This window comes from Rhinolophus sinicus, chromosome X (assembly GCF_036562045.2).
Source record: "Rhinolophus sinicus isolate RSC01 chromosome X, ASM3656204v1, whole genome shotgun sequence".
NCBI lineage: Eukaryota > Metazoa > Chordata > Mammalia > Chiroptera > Rhinolophidae > Rhinolophus > Rhinolophus sinicus.
In genome coordinates, this window is record NC_133768.1 from 35,829,127 (window position 1) to 35,852,274 (window position 23,148).

Sequence of the window (23,148 nt, forward strand, 5' to 3'; positions counted from 1 at the left end):
CTTCTTAAATATTCTATTTATTTATTAAATTTATTGGGGTGACATCGATTACTAAAATTATATAGGTTTCAAGTGTTCATTTCCATAATACATCATCTATATATTGCATTCTGCGTTCACCACCCAGAGTCAGTTCTCCTTCCAGCACCATATATTTGATCCGTTACCTTCTTCTACCGCACCCACTCTGGTAACCACTTAAGTGTTGTCTGTGTCTATAAGTTTTTATTCCTTCATTTGTCTTGTTTCTTTGTTGCTTTCAGTCTTATATCTTACATATGAGTGAAGTCATATGGTTCTTGACTTTTTCTGTCTGACTTATTTTCCTTAGCATAATAATATCAAGATCCATCCATGTTGTCACAAATGGCAGTGTTTCCCTTTTTATTATTTATTTTTATTTATTTTTTAATTAAAGTCTTTTCTTAAGGCCAAGTACTATTCCACTGTGTATACAGAGGGTGCCAAACATATATATATATATATATATATATATATATATATATATATATATATATATATATATATATAAACATTTTAAGACAGGAAAAAACTATTAATATTGTAATACTCAATATATACTGATAACAAAAGATGAACACAAGTCACGTTTGACTTCTGTAATTACAAGAGGTGCTCAAAGCGGTTACCATCAGCGTCCAGACACTTCTGATTACAGAGAGTGACTGCTTGACCAAAGTGTCCAATTGTATACATTTCTTTGGCACCCCCCGGTATATACCACATCTTCTTTATCCAATCATTTATTGAAGGACACTTTGGTTGTTTCCATGTCTTGGCCACCGTGAACAATGCTGCAATGAACATGGTGGTACATATATCTTTATGGATAAATGTTTTCAGATATTTTGGGTAGATACTCAAAAGAGGGATTGCTGGGTCATATGGTAATTCTATTCTTAATTTATTGAAGAACCTCCATACTGTTTTCAATAGTGGCTATCCAATTTACAGTCCCACCAGCAGTGTATAAGCGTTGATTTTTCTCTACAGCATCTCCAATACTTGTTATTACTTGTCTTGTTGATCATAGCCATTCTAATAGGTGTGAGGTGTTATCTCATTATGGTTTTCATTTGTATTTCCCTAATAGCTAATGAAGTTGACCATTTTTTCATATATCTGTTGGCCGTTTGTATGTCTTCTTGGGAGAAGTGTCTGTTCAGGTCCTCTGCCCATTTTTAATGGGATTGTTTGTGGTTTTTGTTGTTGTTGAGTTGTATGAGTTCTTTATATATTTTAGATATTAGCCTCTTATCGGTGGCGTTGTTTGCAAATACCTTCTCCCATTCGGTTGGTTGCCTCTTTGTTTTGGTGATGGCTTCTTTTGCTGTGCAGAAGCTTTTTAGTTTGACATAGTCCCATTCATTTATTTTTGCTTTTACTTCCCTTGCCTTTGAGGTAAAATTCATGAAATCCTCACTGACCCCAAGGTCCATAACTTTAGTACTTATGCTTTCTTCAATGTAATTTATTATGTTAGGTCTTATGTTTAGGTTTTTGACCCATTTTGAGTTAATTTTGGTATATGATGACAGACAGTAGTCTAGTTTTATTGCTTTTCATGTGGGTTTCCAATTTTCCCAGCATCATTTATTAAAGAGGTTTTCTTTTTTTTTTTTATTAAATTTACTGGGGTGACAATTGTTAGTAAAATTACATAGATTTCAGGTGTACAATTCTGTATTACACGACCAAGTGGGGTTCATCCCCGGGGCACAAGGATGGTTCAACATTCGCAAATCCATCAATGTGATACATCATATAAACAAAATAAAGGATATTAAAGAGGTTTTCTTTTCTCCATTGTATGTTTTTGGCTCCTTTGTCGAAATTATCTGACCATATATATGTGGGTTTATTTCTGGGCTCTCAATTCTATTCCATTGGTCTGTGTGTCTATTTTTCGGCCAATACCATGCTGTTTTGATTATTGTCACTTTGTAGTACAAACTGAAGTCTGGGAGTGTGATATCTCCAGCCTTGTTCTTTTTCTTAGGATTGCTTTTGCTATTCAGGATCTTTTGTGATTCCATACAAATCTGGTGCTTTCTTTTTCTATTTCTTGAAAAAAAAGCCACTGTCTATTTATAGGGATTGCATTAAATGTGTATATTGCTTTGGGTAATGTGGCCATTTTAACTCTGTTGATTCTTCCAATCCATGAACACAGAATATCTTTCCATTTCTTTGTGTCTTCAATTTTTTTAAATAATGTTTTAAAGCTTTCAGTGTATAGGTCCTTCATATCCTTTATTCCTAGGTATTTTATTATTTTTGTTGCAATTGCAAAAGGATTTTTTTTTCCATTTCTTTTTCTGAAATTTCATTGTTAGTATATAGGAATGCAATGGATTTTTGTACGTTGATTTTGTATCCTGCAACTATACTGTATTCGTTTATTGTTTCTAATATTATTTTTGGTGGTGTTTTTAGGGTTTTCTATATAAATAATCATGTCATCTGCAACAAGTGACAATTTAACCTTTTCATTCCCAATTTAGATGCCTTTTATTTGTTTTTCTTGCCTGACTGTTCTGGCTAGGACTTTCAATACTATGTTGAATAATAGTGGTGACAAGGGGTCTCCCTGTGTTGTTTGTGATTTTAGAGGAAAAGCTTTCAGTTTTTCATCATTAAGCAGGATATTAGTTTAGGGTTTGTCATGTATGGCCTTTGTTATGTTGCAGTATATCCTTTCTATACCAATTTTATTAAGTGTTTTAATCATAAATGGATGTTGTATCTTGTCAAATGCCTTTTCTGTATCTATTGATATAGTCATATGTTTTCATCCTCTATTTTGTTTATGTGGTGTATCACATTGATTGAGTTATGTATGTTGAACCATCCTTGTGCCCCTGGGATGAACCCCACCTGGTCGTGATGCATAATCTTTTTAATGTATTTTTGTATTCGATTTGCTAGTATTTTGCTTAGGATTTCTGCATCTGTATTCATTAGAGATACTGGTCTGTAGTTTTCTTTTTTGTGCTATTTTTTTTTTTACCAGGTTTTGCTATCAGGGTAATATTGGCCCCATAACATGAGTTAGGAGGTTTCACCTCTTCTTTGGAATTTTTTGGAAGAGTTTGAGGAGGACAGGTATTAAATCATCTTTGAATGCTTGGTAGAATTCATTAGTGAGGCAATCTGGTCCTGGACTTTTGCTTTTGGGAAGGTTTTGGATGATTGTTTCAATTTCCTTACTGTTGATCAGTCTGTTTAGATTTCCAGCTCTTCATGATTCAGTCTAGGAAGGTTATGTATTTTTAAGAAATTGTCCAGTTCTTCTAGGCTATTGAATTTGGTGGCATATAGTGCTTCATATTATTCTCATATGATCCTTTGTATTTCTCTGGTATCCATGGTAACTTCTCCTCTTTCATTTCTGATTTTGCTTATTTGTATCTTTTCTTTTTTCCTTAGTGAGTCTAGTCAAAGGTTTTTCAATTTTATTAACCTTTTCAAAGAACCAGCTCTTTGTTGCATTAATGTTTTTCTAGTATTGTTTTTTTTCTGCTTCGTTTAATTTGCTCACATTTTTATTACTTACTTCCTTCTGCTGACTTTGAGTTTCATGTGTTCTTCTGTTTCTAATTCTTTAAGATGTAATGTTAGATTGTTTATTTGGATTTTTTTGTTGTTGTTGTTTCTTGAGATAGGCCTGTAATGAGATAAATTTCCCTCTTAAAACTGCTTTCGTCACATTCCAATAATTTTGACAAAATGTATTTTCATTCTCATTTGTTTCTATGCATCTTTTGATGTCTCCTTTTATCTCTTCTTTGACCCAGTCATTCTTTAATAGCATGGTGTTTAGTCTCCACGTTATCTGTGGTTTTTCCCACTTTCTTTTTTCAGTTGATCTTCAATTTGAAAGCTTTGTGTTTGGAGAATATGTTTGGTATGATTTCAATCTTCTTAAATTTTCTGAGGCTAATTTTATGTCCCGACATATGGTCTATCTTCAACAATGTTTCATGTGCATTAGAAAAGAACGTAGTCTGGTCGTCTAGGATGAAATGCTCTGTAAATGTCAATTATGTCCATTTGGTCTAATATGTCATTTAAGGCTGGTATTTCCTTACTGATTTGCTGTTTGGATGATCTATCCATAGCTGTCAATGGTGTATTTTGGTCCCCTACTATAATTGTGTTTTTGTTAGTTTCTCCCTTTAGTTCTGTTAGTAGTTGCTTTATATATTTAGGTGCTCCCTGATTGGGGGCTTATATATTGGTAAGTGTTACATCTTCTTGTTGTATTGTCCCCTTTATAATTATGAAATGTCCATCTTTCTTTCTTGTTACCTTTTTTATCCTGAAGTCTGTTTCATTTGATCTAAGTATGGTTACACCCACTTCTCTGCATAGCATTTGTTTGGAGGATCGATTTCCACCCTTTTACTTTGAGTCTATATTTGTCCTTGTAGCTGAGAAGTATCTCTTGGAGGCAGAATATGGTTGGGTTTTGTTTTTTGATGCAATCTGCTACTCTGTGTCTTTTTATTGGTGAGTTCAGTCCATTTACATTTAGGGTGATTACTGATATTTCCTATCACCATTCTATCTTGTTTTCTGGTAGCTTGGTGTCTCCATTGTTTCTTTGCCGCTGTGTTTCTCTCTGTTATTTTAGTTTGGTGGTATTCTATGATGTTTTTCCCTCTGTTTTCTCTTTTTTTATGTTATGTGTCTCAGTTCTGGATTTTGTTTTTGAGTGGTTACCATTTAGCTTATGTAAAAGAAAGTTTCATATGAGGTGTGATCACAAAATATGGTGACTGTTTAAATAAAAAAAAAATACTAAAAGATACATTGCCATTAACCCCCCTCGAAACACTCCCTCTTGGTTCAAACACACTTATCCCATCATTCTTGCCACTTTCTGAAGCAGTTCTGGAAGTTCGCTTTTGTGCATGTCTTTACGAGTGTTTAAGAAACAATGTGTGTAGGAAACAGCCTGAGAAATGGGCAAATGGTTTCATCCTCCGTCATGGCAATGCTCTGTGTCACACATTGCTTCTGGTATGGCAATTTCTGTCAAATAAAAACATTATCATGTGTCCTCATCCACCTTATTCACCAGATCTGACACTGTGAGACTTCTGGCTCTTCCCCGAAGTAAAAATGACAACGAAAGGTAAACATTTTGAATTGATTCAGGACATTGAGGCAGCCACAACAGCGCAACTAAAGACACTCATGAAAGAGGACTTCCAGAACTGCTTCAGAAAGTGGCAAGAACAATGGGACAAATGTGTTAAAAGCAAGGCGGCTTATTGGCAATGTGTCTTTTACTATAATGATTTCTTAATTTAAAAATTCACTGTACTTTTTATCATACCTCGTATATACAGTAGTCTTTGTTCTTCAGCATGCAACTTATCTCCATTCCTCTTTGCAAATTCAGACCTTTACTCCCTCCCCTTTTATGTTTTTGTTGTCACAAATTATCCCTATTTATGCTGTTAGTTCATTTCTGAGTTGCAGTACAAATTGCCTTCTTCTCTTTTTCTTTTTTTATCTTTTTATCTTCTTTACTTTTTATGTTATGTTTAAATGTATAATGCCATTTTCTGTGTGGGGGTTGCCATTTCCTGCTTCTATCTGTCTGTTAGTAATTTTGCTCATAGTTTTGTATCTTGTTGTCTTTTTGTTTCAGGTTGAATAGCCTCCTTCAGTATTTCCTGTCATGCAGGCCTTCTGGTGGAAAATTCTCTCAGTTTCTGTGTATCTGGAAAGGTCTTTATTCCTCCTTCATATCTAAAGGATAACTTTGTGGCATATATTATTCTTGGCTGGTAATTTTTCTCTTTCAATAGTTTGAATATTTGATTCTACTCCCTCCTGGCTTGTAGAGTTTCTACTGAAAAATCTGATGATAATCTAATGGGCTTTCCTCTGTAAGTTACCCTCTTCTTTTCCCTGGCTGCCTTGAGAATTCTTTATTTGTTGTTATTATTTTTTGTAATATACTGGGAAACTATTCTTTTTTAAAAAATTTTATTGGGGAATATTGGGGAACAGTGTATTTCTCCCCGGTCCATCAGCTCCAAGTCATTGTCCTTAAATCTAGTTGTGGAGGGCACAGCTCAGCTCCAAGTCCAGTCATCATTTTCAATCTTAGGTGCAGGGGGCACAGCCCACCATCCCATGCAGGAATTGAACCAGCAACCTTGTTGTTGGGAGCTCGCACTCTAACCAACTGAACCATCTGGCCATTGCTATTTGTTATTAATTTTTGATAGCTTCAATATAATGTGCTTTGGAGAAGGCCTTTTAAGATTGAGGTAATTAGGTGTTCTGTTTGCTTGTTGGATTCGAGGATCCAGTTTTTTCCATAGGTTTGGGAAGTTCTTATCAACTATTTGTTTGAATAGACTCTCTGTGCCCTTCTTCTTCTCTTCTCCTCTGGTATACCCATCATTCTTATATTGCTCTTTCTGATGGATTCAGTTAGTTCTTTTTTTTTTTTTTAATTAAATTTATTGGGGTGACAATTGTTAGTAAAATTACATAGATTTCAGGTGTACAATTCTGTATTACATCATCTATAAATCCCATTGTGTGTTCATCACCCAGAGTCAGTTCTTCCATCACCATATATTCAGTTAGTTCTTGTAGAGTTCTTTCATTTCTTGTAACTCTCATGTCTCTCTCTTGTTCTATCTGTGTCATTCCCAGATTTCTACGTTCAATCTCACTAATTCTTCCTTCCATCTGTTCAGTTCTATTTCCTAAGCTGGCTATTTGATTTTTCATCTCTTAATGAGTTTTTCAGCTCCAGAATTTCTATTTCTTTTTAATTTCAATCTCTTTGGTAAAATCTTTATTTTGTTCATTGATTTTATTTTTGAATTCATTAAATTGACTGAGTTTTCTTGCAGCTCAATGAGTTTTTCAGAGCTGCAATCTTGAATTTTCTGTCATTTAAGTCACATATTTCCATGTCTTTAAGTTTACAAGTATTTTCTGGGGATTTAAAGATTTTCTTTATGAGCTGCCTTGTTACCTTGGTTATTCATGGCCATTAATGGATTCTTTCTCTTCCTGGGCATCTATGGAAGTGAATTTTGCAGCGGGTTGATATGAAGAGACTTTCCCAATAGGTAGTGCAGGAGCATTTTATTTCCTCTTGTGCTGTTGTGGTTTCTCGCATGGTGGGAGATTTCCTGGGGGAGGTGGGCTTCTCCTCTGTGACCAGGTGGCCTTGGTTTCAGGGCACCACCCTCATGGGAGGATGTGGTGGGTGATTGGGTTCTGAGCCTCTGAAATCCCAGTGCTGCCCCTGTAGCTAGATGCAGAGCTGTGAGTCTCAGCATCCCTGAGTGTCCTTGCTGTGATCAGCTGGGAAAGGTGGGGGCAGGGTGGGCTGGGAAAGGCAGCAAGTGTGTTTGTGGCTTTGTACTCTTCCAAGTAATAGTGACTGCCAGACCACAACTGCCTCATCCCTATAGGTCCTCCCTTGTCACTGAAATTAGCCACACTGTGTATCTACCACTCAGGAACTATCTGTCCAGTTCTCAGGGCAATAGATATTCTGCTCTTTAATTTGACACTGCTACTGTTTTTCTGTGGCTCACTGCATACACTGGGAGGGTGTGGGGGAGGTGTGCTCTGAGAGGTTGAGTGGAGTTGGCCAGGCTCCGTGGCTTTGTTTTCTGCCTGGCAGTGAGGGCTGGAAGACTGCAGTTGTTCCACTTCTGTATTTGGTCTTTGCCCTAAGGTTTCTGCCCTGATCATAGGGTTCAGCCATATTATATGCCAGTCCTTCAGGCAGAATTTCTTGGGCCACAGAGAGTGCACCTTCAGTCTCAATTCTCCCCTCTCCCAGGATCGCAGTGAGATTCAGGCGGTGTCCCGCAGCCCCCGTCTCTGCACTTCATTCTTCCCTCATCCCCTGTTTGCCCTGATTCGCCCATTTCAGATGTTTGGATCTGATCTCTCAGATGTATTTGTGTGTTGCATAGGGAATCCTCTGTTGAATTATAGCTGTTCTATTTGTTGTAACTTCAAGGGGAGATATGAAGGAGCACCCCTCATGCTGCCATATTTCTGATATCACCTCTTTAATATTTTTAAAGAACTCTATGACATAGCTACTAACTATCATTATCTCATTTTATATATGAGGAAATGGAGGCTTGGAGAAATGTATGGTGACTGCAAGAGCGCATTGTTAGAAAATAGCAGAGCTAGGATTTGAACTAAGTCTATCATATGTCAAGACCTCTGTTTTTATCTTCTACGCTTTGCCCAATATATCATCATCACTAGTTAAGAAAGAGTTCTCATATGCTACACAAAGGGACAGAAGTGTCACTGCACTTGGCGTCTAAGAGGGGCATTTTGTTGTTACCCTGACAAAAATGCCATAAGGGAAGCACTGTCAACATGTCATTATTCATCTTATCCCAGGTTTCCATTATATTAAGGGATGGGAATGTCCAGAGCTAACACCCATGCCCTCTACCTTAGTCAACACTGTACACTACCAGGCTTTTTATCAGAAAGCCAAACGGGCTGGCTTGAATGTGTGTGTTTTCCTTCACAGGCCCTTACTGTAGCCATAATGTAGCAATAAAAAAGGAGTAGAAAAGAGTAGAGAAGATATTATAGAATATTATAATACTGATGATAATACATGGAATAATCTGGAGTGATCCATAGCCAGCATGGGCTGGAGAACATAAGGGTATTCAGGAAGGGTTCCCTGGAAAAGAAAGTAAATTTGCTTTTTCCATGTTCATCAAACAATGCTGTTTTCACCACAGGTTGACTTTTTTCAAACAAAGGGTACTAACTCCAAATTGGAAACCTCTTGCACTGAGACCTGGCCAAATCCTAGAATTAAATATTGGAAGAGCGAATAAAGGCTTAGAGAATTAATTGTGCTAACAATTAGAATGCAAAAATGTAAAAACCAAGAATTAATTTCAAACAGAGATATTTTTTCCTCCACTTTTCATTTGGAAATCTTCCATTGGGGGGGGGGGGCGGAAGCCCAACAGCTAGAGCAGGAAAATCCCTACTCCTTCTTTTGCAGGTGAGTGAACAGATAATACTCATTCATGGAAAAACATATTTTCCATGTGTATTTCTCATGGCTTGGTAGAGTAAAGCATCACTTTATGTGTTTTTCTGCTTTACTGCTGCAATCCGTTTTTCAGTGTATCCAGAAGTAAAATTCTTTAAGAAATGTGTTTATTCTACACTAAAGTTGTACTGTCAATACTGCTCTCTGTCTTCCATCTGGAAGTGGAACATTTTCTGTATATTTCCAGGGCCATGATGATAAAATTCTTTTCAGTATCCCAAATGTAATAGATCTGAAGGGTCAAGGGAAGCATTGTGGGCAGGTAGTCCTTGCACAGGCTGGGAGTTATGTCACTAAGATATGCTGTGCCTTAGTTTCTACCCTACAAATTATAGCTAATGATAAGAAGCTTGACACGTGTCCCTGGGAAAGAATAAAGATGAAAAAGGGTGTTACCATGTCACCACTAATGCCTGATACAATGAGGTTTATCTTGCTTTTCTCATGTGGTCAGGGGCAGGTGAGTGAGTGTCCTTTTCCTCCCCACACTCCATTGCCTAAAGGCATTTTCCTGACACACCTTATGGCATTGAGCATGAAATTTACCACTCTGTGGTCAGAAATCTAATCACATCACAAACCAAAAACAAAAGTAATCCTCTGATAAGCTTTACTCTGTTGAAAAGTTAAGTTTTATATTCCTGAATGTGCTATATGAGGCAAAGAATCCTATCTACCATTCTGATTCTCCATTCCTTCTTCAATATCACCCAGAGCCCAGCCATGCAGAACTTTTCCCAGACATTCCATGAACTTGTAGGATTTCAAGCATTTACTCATATAGTTCCATCTGCCTGGAGTGCATCCCCCAATAGCGTTTCTCTGCCTCTACAATCCTCAGGTGGTATTGGTATTATGAAACCTTTTCGGATTTCTTTCTAGGTAAGGATAGCCTGTCCCTCCCTGGGTGCCCATGGCATTTGTATGCCCCTTTATTAGAGTACTCACCATAGCGCAGTACAGTCAGTGTTTGATATTCTCTTCTCTCTCCATTCCCACCCCAACTCCCAACACTATCAGCTCTTTCACATCAGAGAGGGCTTTTCTCATATCAAAGTTTTCAGCACAAGGCTTGGCAAATGGTTGGCACTTAGCCAAAATACGCTGAATGAAACCATTACTATTGACATATTCTACCCTCACCACATCCAAAAATTAACTTAATGACCCAGTAGCTGATCAGGTGGTGCCCTTTGGCACCATAATGTTCTCATAGATGATATTTTGCTATCTTCAGGAATATGAGGAAAGTACTACCCAAAGTCGTTATGTATCTTCTCACAAGTAGGTTTTAACCCTTCTTTGACTAGCTTTCATGGACAGATTGATTGGTTATCTACATTTACTCACACCCTCTCTTAATTACTCTCAAAAGCCTTTTACTCACTACTCTACATTTCCTATTTTGTTTAGATTGAGCTCTTGGCATTAAATTATTGCTTGGTTTAGTATTACTTCCATAGTCATAATAATTACTGCTATACCATTAATTCACACCTTGCTGTTATCATCACATAGAATTAACTAAACACCAATGAGTCAGCCATACTTGGATGCAAAACACTGTTAATGCTAAAAATCATTGAAATATGCATTTTGAATGGGTGAATTAAAAGGTATGTGAATTATAACAATAAATATATTTAAAAATTACACACTGATTATTAACATACTGATTATTGTTGATTAAGTGCCATCTTGTGCTTTCTTATACACCTGCTAAGAAAACTGAGCTCCAGAGAGGTGAAATGACCTATCCAGGATGACAAAGTTAGTTATCGGTAGAATCAGGAGTGGAACCCAAGCCTCTTCACATTCAGTCTAGAACTCCCTTTGCTTTCTAATACTGTACCCATGTTGGCACTTACACAGATCCATTTGAGGAAGTTTTACTGAGCTCTAAACTCAGTATAAAGATACTTTTTCTGACAATATGAGTGAACCCTCTGACTAAATTCCTATTGTTATGCTGCAACCTTCTTTGGTTACATTGATTGGGATTGCTTCCTCAAAGGAATTAAGAGTGACAGGTACCCTCATGATGCAGAATTATGACTTCATTCATGAGATTCACAAGATAAAATGGAAAGTGGGGATTTTTTTTTTCTAGCATTTCCAAGAAACAGAAGTGCTACATGAACCTGTTTAGAGTTTGGATTCAGGTTCAGGGCATTTCAGTCAGAGCTTAGCACACTTTTACTATACCTTCCATATTGAGTCATGATCCCAGGGGGGAAGTAGGTCGTGTAGCAGCCTCCTGAGTACTGCTCCTCACACCAGTTCATCTCTTCATAGTGCACCGGCTGCAAGGCAGAGTGACAAAAGCCTGAAGGAAACTATCTATTCTAGAATAAATCAAACACAGTCCAGTAAGCTTCTGGATGAAGTAGAGCCTTATCATCCAGATGTTTTTAGAGATATGTCTTTGGGCAGATAAATGCCCTGGTAATACACTTTTAAGAAATTCTGACTTCAGAAAGTTTTCTCAGTTGGTTCATTCATGTCTCAGGTACTGTCCATAAACTGCAACTGTTTAGTTCCATTTTTAAATTGGTTTTAACTATTAATAAGTTTTAGTGCCTAATGGTTTCAAGACAAGTTTAAAAAAGAATTTATGCTTCTGGAGTGGTTGGAGCAGGAAAAAGCAGAAAAACATGTCTGTCAAGGAAAAGGGACGAGAAGATTCATGTTTTTGGTGGAATTGAGCTTTGTTGAAGGAAGCTAAACAGACAAATTAATGTTTTCATGAGATTAAGACAATTCTGTTGGTATTACTGGTAAACAACTATTGATCTGAAAAATATGTTTTTTGCCATGAACAGACAAAGCATTATATGAGATTTTTATAAACTTGAGCTCTTTGTTAAAATAACTAAACATAAGCATTATCATTACACATGATTTTGAAAAGATAAAATCAACATGACAAGTTTTGAGAGGAAAAAATATTAGTTTAAAAATAGATTTTGAAAAAATGTTTTGTTTAAAAAACTTGCAGTCACATAGGACTTTTGGATAGTCACTTGTAATATGTCCTATTTACAAAGCACTAGGCCCTGCCTGAGGGATGTAAGTTGCTCCAGGCCTCTAGTATTCCCAAATCTCATAGCTAGCCGTCTTCCCTCTTTGCATCTGAGGGGACAACCACCTCATGAGCACTCTTTTCTGGTTGTTTCCTGCTAATCAGAAGGTTGGACTTCATCTTTCACCTTTTCTTGCTCCCAGGACTTGCTTCTTTTCAGACAATAGGTAACAAAGCAGGAGTACAGCAAGTGTCCCTCTCTATGCCAAAAGCAAACAAGGATAGGAGCAGCTCATTTTTATCATCAGCAATTAATAATCCACATCCTTCTTAGGAAAAAGAGACTTTCCCAAATTAAAATGATCAACTTCTTTGGAAGTTTGAGAACAACTTCTTTCCTCTCCAACTAAGGTTCAACAAACAACTACCTTACAGGTTGTCAGAAGAATTTCTATTATAAATTGCTTCAGCCTGAGAGTATCTCAGAACATAACTTCAAAAAAGCTGAAGTATCTACCAGGGTAAAATTGCTTGAACAGCATTTTTAAACAGAAAACCCAGTAATTTTTAACAGATGTTAAATAAGTTTCCTTAGTGTATATATAAATTTGGTTTTGCTACTTCACTCACACTACTCTTGAACTTAGAGGCTATACTTATATTTAAACTTGCTAAATGGTATATGAATGCAAAAAAAAGAAACAAAACACCTTTCTCATTATTATTATTTTTCTCCAAACCAATAAATTACTTATTCTTGTTCATTTGCTGAGAAAGAACTTCAAAAATCCTTAAAAGCATATATTTCACCTATATCAATGAGTAGCAACAAATTTTTACTTGAAAAGAATGAACAAAAATGACAAATTCAAAAGCCACAACTTGACTAGGAGAAAGCAAGTCACTGCAAAGTTGAGCAAGATAAGTGTTAGAATAAAGATTAAGCCATGTAGCTGCTCAACTAGGTCATGGTGCACACTGCAGAAATTTGGATTTAAGAAGCTTAACAAGTTAAACATTCTTAGACCCCTCATTAGATTTTTCTCACACTTTAACTGCTCATTTGTACAGCAGTCTCCATTGCCTTCAAATACTTCATGGACAACTGGATTTAATAATCACTTTCCAAAGATGATTTAATCCATGTCAAAACATAAAAACCCCAGCAATCTGGTAAATGTAATGAGAACACCAATTTATGGCTTTAAATATTGATGAGGGAGGCAGTTATGGCTACTGGTCATGAGCACATTGGGCCCTCTACCATCAAACGTCTTAACTCACTGCCTCCCTACTCCACCTTCACCCCTCCTTTGACCATCTGTGGGGTACTACTAGTTTAACTTGAAGATCAGTTTCCTTAGGCTGCTTCCAATGATGTCTACGATACTCAGCTGACAGGGCTCACTTTGAGTCAATCAGCATGTCTTCCCTGTACCCCTAATGTTCAAGGGTAAAGCAAGGCAAAAAGGGATGTGCAGAAGTGGGGCAGGCCACCCTGTTTTTACTCTCAATGGAATGGGGAGTGGGATGGGTGTTAGGAAATGCTTGTATGCTAGTTTATAAATACAAATGAGACTCTGGTTTGTACAAGGTCAACAGAGAAGTAGAAAACTCTTTTCATCCCCATCCTGGCTGCTAGGATATAGAATCTCACTATGGGTAGCAGAAGCTCCCCTCTTTTTCCACCTGACAGAGCTGAGAGCAAAATGGTCCAATGCCTTGCTCCAGGAAGAGTTGTGAACTCAGAGACAAGCAGGGTACCACCTGAAACACAGCAGTGTTGCAGGGTTCCTGAGCTGCCACCAGCACATCTGGGGCCCATACTCTTTGGGACAACTTATAAGTTGACCAACCCTGTGCAGACCCCTCCGAGAATATATCAGGGGAAACATGAGCTCTAGGGCCCTACTTATGAGCCTATTCCTGCTAGCCCTTGAGGACAAAGCAAGATCTCTCTCTCTTAGGAAAGGGTTGTGAAACAGTCTTACCTGCAAAGCTTCTTTGGAGCCTAAAACTTTTGCGTAGAGCTCACAAAGTTTATTCAACCTATGGAAGAAGGGGGCGGGGAACAAAAGTAAATATGAAGGAAGTGAAAGAAAAAGTGAAAGAGGCACTTATCCTCTCATTCACAAACACTCTGTGAGCCATTGCTTCCACTGGACATTTCATTTCAGTTTTTCAAAACAAGCCACTTTGTTCTATTTCAAATGTCTTAAATCTATGGGGTCATAAATAAATTTAAAGAAAATAAAGTGATGCATTTCTTGAATCACTGGGGTCACCCGGCAATTTATCCATTTACTCAAAAACAATTGTGTATCTCTTAAGTGTCAGTCAATCTGCTCAGTACTGGAGATTTGGGGAGGGTTAAGACCTAATTATAGCTCACCCCTTTCCTCCTCCTACCCCACTACAAAGCAATGGCCAGAGTGAAAAGAGGAAGGAGCAGGAAGAGCTTTGAATTGTGCTTCTGCCTCTTAACTACTGTAAGGTTTTGAGCAGGTTACTTAAGCTCTCAGAGCTTTAGTTTTATCAACAAACTCACATGATTTTTTTCATTAATGATGTAAAACTGTGTGGTCCCAGGAGCACACTGGAACTTGTTATAATTGCACCCGTCCCCAAGTAAATTGTCAGCTCCTGAGCTATATCCATTTTTGTGTTCTCAGGTGGTATGTGTATTATGTATTCTCCCATAGCCCCTTGCATGGTATCTTCTGTACAATAAACTCAATAAATATTAATTTGAATATTTGGTTCTTAAGTTATAAGCACTGTGCCTTTATACAAGACACTTATAATTAATATAACAGACACGTATTATTGGGAACACTCATATTATTAGGCAATATCTATCTTAAAAAGTTAAGTAAAATTGAAAGACAGGCAAGTAGGCAGAAAATTTTAAAAAAGGAGAAAAGAAGAGAAGGAGGGGAAAGGGTTTGGGAGGGAACAGGAAGGAGGACAGAAGTAGAGGACGGAATTAAGGGAGGATGGGAGGGAGGGAAGAAAGAAGAGGGACTTTTTGTCTTACCTTTCCTCTTTGGTAAGACGTGCCAGTTTTCTGGCTTTGTTGGCAAGGATAAATCTAAAATATACAAACACGAAAAAGAGGGGAAATTAGTTACTGCTTTCATCTTGGCTTTATTTCTATAGCTGCATTTGTGCACAAGTTAAAAGTCAACCCAAAGAAACAAATTATGCACTAGCTTATTTTATGTTCAATGTTTTACTATTTACATGTTACATTCCTGACACTAAAAGGCATCTTCTACCTTTAGAGATTCAAGGGACTAAAGACAGAAGACTGGCCATAATTTCTGCCTAGGGCGATACTATGACTGGCCCACCTTCCCCTACATGGCTGGTGGCTGATAGGAATGAACCCTGAGCCTTTCAAATTTCATCCATCCCCTGCCCTTTGGTTGTATTTCCAGAATGGCATCTCCCTAGTGCTCAGCCTTCTAGAATCCACCTCCATTCCTAGCCCTATGATTGCCTTCAACTTCACAAAACTGTCTTTGATCTCCTCCAAGACATTCCCCCTCTGTGCTGGTCTTCCTTGCCAAGCTGAGGATTGGGCTGGTCTTTGCTCCTCTCTAGTGGAACTTGGAAAATCTCAACATCCCACATAAATACCATTGATGTCCACACAAGCCTCCACAAGAAGCCCTCTCACTAAAACACTCTAAGTTAATTCTTCATATATTGCTGTCACAAAAGACAGCTTACCAAAATTGTTCAATCCATAGCACTAAATATAAAGCAAAAACTTAATATAACAAATTATAAAATGTTATTGGCGTTCTAATTCCTTTCTAAATATTTATTCATTGAAAGACACTATTTAAAAGAATTTTCCTACTATTGGATTTAAAGAATAATGCCATTGGGTAAAAAATATTTTCAAAAAGTTTGGGGCACATTTATTAATAGTTTGGGAATACATTGCCAACACCAAATAGCATTCATGCCACTATAACTGTGCTTTACCCCATTATGGCGGCATAGCGGCCATCAGGTTTAGTATCATCCAATGTGTAGGCAACTGGAGCTTCCTCTTCTTCAATAATCATGGTTCCACAGTAATCTGGAGAACAGCAAAATGGGAGAAGATATTCATCACCTTACCAAGCTATCCATAGTGGTTACAATGAGCACACATTTTTCAACTTGAGAAGCTCAAAGGCCAAATATATGATATTATATTCTAAATATATGGAGACAAAACAAACTGATGTCAAAAGGAAGGCTAAGTAGCCAATATTTTGTGGAAAAAATCAAACTTTAAGCTCCTCTCTGCAAAAAAATAAAGCAACGTGATACTATGCATTAATCTAGGCCACCCTTTAATGAAATCTTGTTTCCTTTGCCGTTAATAGTTGCCTCTTCTATTTCCTCTTTTATAAAAAAAAATCAGATAAAACCAAAAATGTGTCAAAGAAATACGAGTTCATAACTGTAAAATAGAAGAAAATGAACGTTCACATTTTATGGGGAGCCACCTAGTCTATATTAACTAGCTCTTGATTATCTGGAGACATGGGCAGAGAGGACATGGTGCTATTGGGTAAAAAAATATTTTAAAATCTACAGAGTTCCAAACCCTCATTTCAAACATGACCTCCAGAAAACTTGGGAAACAATTTCAGCACTTACATCTGTCTCTCCTCCCACGCTCCTCCCCACTGCACATCCACGAGAATCAAAGTCCCAGTAAGCCACTGGGTTGCGGGGTGCTTGCATGCCCCTCAGCTGTGTTGGGGCAGGAAAAACATTGAGAAAAACTGAAATGTGGGAAGGAGAAATGTTTAAAGTTCATCCAAGAACTCAAGAAGATTTAATAATATAAGAGAAACAGCTAAGGAATCACCTGTTAGAAGAGAAGAAAGAGAGGAGACAAACAGGACAGGATGTGATAAGAGAAAAGAGAAAGTGCACACTAATCATGTGGGGGTCAGCTGGATTGGATGGAGAGATAGCAGAGGACACCAGGCTGTCCAGGGCAGAGGCCCTGCTTTTTGGGTAGCGGGATTCCTTGGACACATCTTTCCCAATGCAAAGCTGGCCTCTGAGCCAGGCAGGTGCACTGGGCAAAAGTGAAAGCGCAAGTGGCAGAGAGGAGTCATGTTCATGCTAGGACAAACCATGTGGCACCAGTGGCATTTCTATTATTTGTAGGTAGAGAGCTCAGGAGCCCCGCCTATGCACACAGGACTTCTGGGACCTCCAGTTAGCTTGGTCCTGCCTCACTCTTAAAAAGGAAGGAGCATTCAAGGACATCTAGACATTTAACAAAGTCCTTAACAAGGACAGCAAAGACAAAAACAGTAACAAACAAGAAGGAGCTCTCAGGAAAAAAAGACAAGGAGTAGAAGAAGTTTCCCTCAAAGTGGCAAGCAACATCCTCAGGGAGAAAAGAGAAGGCATTGTAGCTATGGGAGGTGATAAAGAGGAATATTAAGAATATTATTTGGTGAGAATGCAGATTGGTGCAGCTGCTATGGAAGGCAGTGTGGAGGTTCCTCAAAAAATTAAGAATAGAATTACCATATGACCCAGCAATCCCTGTCCTGTGTATCTACGCAAAAAATCTGAAAACATTTATCCATAAAGCTATATGTGCTCCGATGTTCATTGTAGCTTTATTTATGGTGGCCAACACATGGAAACAACCAAAGTGTCCTTTGGTAGATGATTGGATACAGAAGTTGTGGTATATATACACAACAGAATACTATCCTGCCATAAGAAAAGACAAAATAGTGCCATTTGTGACAACATGAATGGATCTTGAGATGATTATGCTAAGTGAAATAAGTCAGAAAAAGTCAAGAACCATATGATTTCACTGATATGTGGTATATAAAACTGAAAACAACAAAAGAACAAGACAAACAAATGAAGAAACAAAACTCATAGACACAGACAATAGTTTAGTGGTTACCAGATGGTAAGGGGGAAAAGGGGTGGTAGATGAGGGTAGAGGCAATCAAATATATGGTGATGGAAGGAGAACTGACTCTGGGTGGTGAACACACAATGTGATATATAGATGATGTATTACAGAATTGTACACCTGAAATCTATGTAACTTTGCTAACAATTGTCACCCTAATACACTTAAATATATATATATATTTGAAGCCCAATGACAAAGACCAGTGGAATAGAATTGCTCCAGAAGAACCCCATGTACATATGAGAATTTAGTAGGGTGAAACCATCATAAACCCATTTTTTTAAAATTAAAGTTTATTTGAGGTGACAATTGTTAGTAAAGTTACATAGATTTCAGGTTTACAATTCTGTATTACATCATCTATACATCCCATTGTGTGTTCACCACCCAGAGTCAGTTCTCCTTCCATCACCATATATTTGATCCCCTTTACCCTCATCTACCACCCCGCTCCCCCTTTACCCTCTGGTCATAAATGCATTTTTAAAAACTGATACACCAGGAGAAAATATTTGCAACATGTACAGAAAAAAATTAATAAGCAAGAGATAAACAGGTAGTTTACAAAATGATTTCATATAGTCCCTATGCTTTGCTAATGATAAAACTTACAAATTACAGATAAATGAAATATTTTTCCCTACTGATTGGAATAGTTAAACATATTATTAGCTGGGTTTACACAAGTCAATTGACTTCATAATTCCACTTTTATAAATTTAACAAAAAGAAATGTTCCTATACAAATCAGAACTATATGAAGTCAGTGGTTTATTGCAGCATAGTGTGTAATAGCAAAAACGTGGAAATAATCAAAATACCTATCAACAGCATACCTATTGGGTATATTTTGATAGAGCCATAAAGTGAAATTCTGTTTATTCAGTTGTTGAAATGAGGTAGATTTCAATGTACTGATGTGGAGAAATGTCTATGGCATACTGGTAACAGCAGAATGCACATTTCAGTATAATATGTATCATGTTTTTTAAAAATAATGTTTTTGGGGAAATATGTAACATTTATTAATATATATGTCTTTAAGTACGTATTAAAGTATATGTATAACATTTATATCCAAATATAATTTTTATAAAAATGTTATATATGTCGAACTACTATGCTATACACCCGAAACTAATCTAAAATAATATTGAATGTCAACTGTAATTGAAAAATAAAAAAAAGTATATATATATATATATATATATATATATATATATATATGTCGGTATACATGTACACATATATTTAAAGTATTAGCTATATATACAATAACTCTCTAAGGATAAACAAATTTTTAACAGTGGTTCCCTAAAGGTAGGGACAATAAGAGAGGGACATTTTTCTTACACTTTTATTTTTTTGAAAGTTTTATAGTGAACAAGTTTACTTCTGTAATTTTTGTAAAAAGCAGGTATTTCTTCTGTCATTTTAAACAGAAATTTATATAAATTAGATTTAAGAGAAAGTATAAGCGGTATAGATGAGCAAAAGCAAGGGAGACTGAAAGGATTCAAGACATTGGTCACAGCCTGCTCTCTCCAAGTAAGTGGGGAAGGGAGAAAGGGCTATGGTGGACATGATGCTCCCCCCATCCCTGCAGGGACCCCAGGAGGGTGGTATACAGATGGTGAAAGTGCTGGACTTAGGATGGCTTGGTGAAGGGCCAGCAAAGAAGAGGGGTCCCTCTTTGCAAATTCACAAAAATGTTACACACCAAGAGACTGGGAAGCATTTCCTGGGATAATCAATCTACAAGCAATTAAGAACTGGCTAGGGCTGTCTGTATGAAAATGCAAAAAGTTACCTTCTCTTTAATAACCCAAACCATACTGCATTTATAAAACAAAGCAAACAAACAAACAAACAAAAATATTGAATGATTGGCTGCTGAGTGCCCAATATATGCTAGTCACTGTGCTAGGCTGTTTGGGCTGCAAAATTTACTCCCTTTTATCTGGTTAGCTCAATATCCCCTGAGCTTTTGTGTTACTCGTTAATCACAGTGTCTTCAGTAGTGGCATTGAAAGTCTGACACGATACAAAGACCCTGTTATAAGAGTCAGCTTCATTAGATTTTATTCCCTTATTGAATCCTTCAAGATATTGTTATTGAATCAACTATCAATGTAATAGGAATCACTGGATATGAGTTTTGCTACAAGCTATACAAGCTGTAGCCTCCCTCGTGTTGCTACAAGAGCCTCGGGAACCCCAATACTGAACTGAATACACTGTCATGCAATTATCAGTTTACATGACTGTCTTCCTCCTGAATCTGAGTTTTCTGGGCAAGGAAATGTGCCTTTGAATTCCCAGTGCCTCGCATGGCACCTGTCATACAATAGGTGTCCAATAGTGATCAGTTACTGAAATACGTTTAGATAGTAACTCAGATAAATTGAAAATGCTTTAGTGAGGCTTTCATGTCTACAATTATTTTTTAAAAGTTTAACTCGAGTCAGACCCAGCCTCTTCTTAAAGGTGGAGAACTTGGGTTTTCCTTTTGACACTAGTACCCAAGAATGAACTTGCCTAGCACATAGCAGGCCTAAGATAAATGTTTGCAGACACAAATGGAAAGTTACAGATTCTGTCCACAAATAAAGGCATTCAAGTAATTAGTAGAAAATTCTCTATTCCATGGTCCTAAACACTATCTACTTGCCATCAGCCAGCTACCTAAAATGGATCACCTGGGTCATGAGAGGAAACAGTTTAGCAACAGCAGGCTCTTTATGGTGGGTCACTACACTCATTACACTGTCCTTTGCAAAAGGTCGATTACTTGTTCAACTGATGCAACAATCCAATAATAGTTCTAAATAGCATTTCTTGCAAAGGTAGAGAATTAGGAGGCTGAGGTGTGACTGAAAAAGCGTAGCTACAGAAAGAACTGCCCTAAGGTAAAACTATGAAACTTTCCCCCCTTTGCCTCCAGTATAACCTCTTCTCTTTTCTGCAGTCTAGTTCCTCATTTCAGTCCATCCATCCTTTGGCCCTCAGTCCCAGGTACTGATTTTTCATACATAGCCTCCTCTTGGAAGAGAAGTAGATGTGAGAAGACTAAATGTGGTAAGACTCTAGCATTGTGCTATCCAATACAGTAGCTACTAGTTGCATGTGGCTTTTTACATTTGAATTTGAAGCAATTAAAACAAAATAAAATAGAAAAAATTTGTTTCTCAGTTTCACTAGCTACATTTCAAGTGTTCAACATTCCGGAATCTAGCACTTTAGTGAGTATCCCTGTAATGTTCTACTCAGTACAGTAACACACTTGTTGAATATATACAAATTAACAAATTGATTTAATTTAATATAGTAGAATCTTGACATAAATAAGAAATAGTCTGAACATTTTCAGAATACTCACCTTTGTGAATAGCTTTATAAACTCATACTTTTAAAAACTGTAATAGAAAATATTAATAAACTATGTTCACAAGATTTTGTGGAAGGATTAAATAAACTTCGTGTTGAATTATAAAATGAGTTGGTCATATTCCAAGGGAAGTCAATTCCATGAGCTTCTGCCAATATATTTTATTTGATAGAATTGTACTTGGAACTTGGACTAATGTTTTATTTCCAGTACTCTAATAAAAACAGTTACATGTAAATGCATGTCTTTACACCAAGTTTCTTTGACCTTCTCCCAAAGATCTTTATTTAAGGAGAGTACTTACTCTTTTTCCTCCAGAAGGGCTCTTTATAATAAACGATACACTTGATGACTGAACCCAAAGGCACACGAGTGATCAGCTGGTTTCTCATCATTGGCAGAGGGGGATTGAAATGAATCTTCATGCCCAGAGTAGGAGGAACAGCACTAATTACATACTTAGCCTGAAAGAAAACAATGTGGTTAAACATTGTTCATGGCTTGTTTTTGCGTATTTCCTAATGTTGTTCCTTCATTTTACCCTTGTCACCTCCTTCAGTCTCTTCTTAATAGAAAAAGTGGAAGGATCTTGTTAAAACCAAAATAAGCCCTTATTGTTCCCTAGTTCAAAACCTCCAATGACTTCCCATCACACATAGAATCGAATCAAAACCAAGTTCCACAGTCACTTCCAAGTCCATACATGAAATGGATCCCTGTTATATCTTTGATCTTACCTCCTATTATTCTTCCCCTCAATCCTTAGTTCTGCCACTTTGACCATCTTGCTGTTCTTTCATCATGTCAGGATTGCTTCAACCTCAGGGTTTTTGCACTGGCTATTCTGTCTACCTGGAATATTCTTCCCTCAGATAGCCACATGGATCAATTCCTCATCTCTTTTGGTGCTGTGCTCAAACATCAGTGAGACCTTCCTTGATGACCAATTTAAAAGTTCATGACCAGTTGTCTCACCCTGCCTTCTGGCACACCCTCTCCCCCTCCTCTGCTTGATTTTTTCCATGGTACTTATCACTATCTGGCATACTCTATATTTTAACTATATATTTGGTTATGGCCTTTCTCCTTCACTAGAATGTAAGTCACATAAAGGCAGAGGATTTTATCTGTTTTGTTCACTGTTATATTCCCAACTCCTAGAATAATGCCAGGCAAATAGGAGGCTCTTGATATTTATTATTAAATAAACATTTTCTTTGTTTTTCTAATTATGTAGGAGTCCAATACAGAAGATTAATAATATGTTTTTATAGCCCTCCCCCTCCCAAATATTCTGGCTCTCTTTTCTTTTTTTTCAGATAGAGTTGGCCTTTTCACTTTTGGCAAAGGGATTGTCTATGAAGTCTGGAATATTCTTGGCTTTATTTGAGCTTTGGTTATTATGGGACTCTAGTCTCTTCCCTCTAGTTTCAGGCTCTTGGTTACCTCATACACCTCATGATTTAGGGTCTCCACAAGGACATTTTCTCCTGTCTGGTCAATGTGGGTCACAGGCCTCTCCAGCTTCACTCGGTCCCCAAGGAGGTCCATTATCCGCTCACACACTTGACCAGATCCTCCCACAAATTTCCTCTCCTGAAAAAGAAAAAAGGACTCAAGAGCTAGGTAGGAAATATAGGAATGCGTATAAATTA

General features: G+C 37.3%; 1 protein-coding gene across 1 annotated transcript in view; it reads right to left on the minus strand.

Annotated features, from left to right (window-relative positions):
- MAOB (monoamine oxidase B) overlaps positions 1–23,148 on the minus strand; it is a 137,039-nt gene that overhangs the window by 3,854 nt on the left and 110,037 nt on the right. The window contains exons 7-12 of the mRNA XM_019717754.2: positions 22,940–23,089; positions 21,798–21,957; positions 16,137–16,233; positions 15,178–15,231; positions 14,132–14,189; positions 11,324–11,421 (exon numbers count right to left, since the gene is read on the minus strand). Coding sequence (XP_019573313.2) covers positions 11,324–11,421; positions 14,132–14,189; positions 15,178–15,231; positions 16,137–16,233; positions 21,798–21,957; positions 22,940–23,089 — 617 coding nt within the window. The remainder of the gene's footprint in view (positions 1–11,323; positions 11,422–14,131; positions 14,190–15,177; positions 15,232–16,136; positions 16,234–21,797; positions 21,958–22,939; positions 23,090–23,148) is intronic.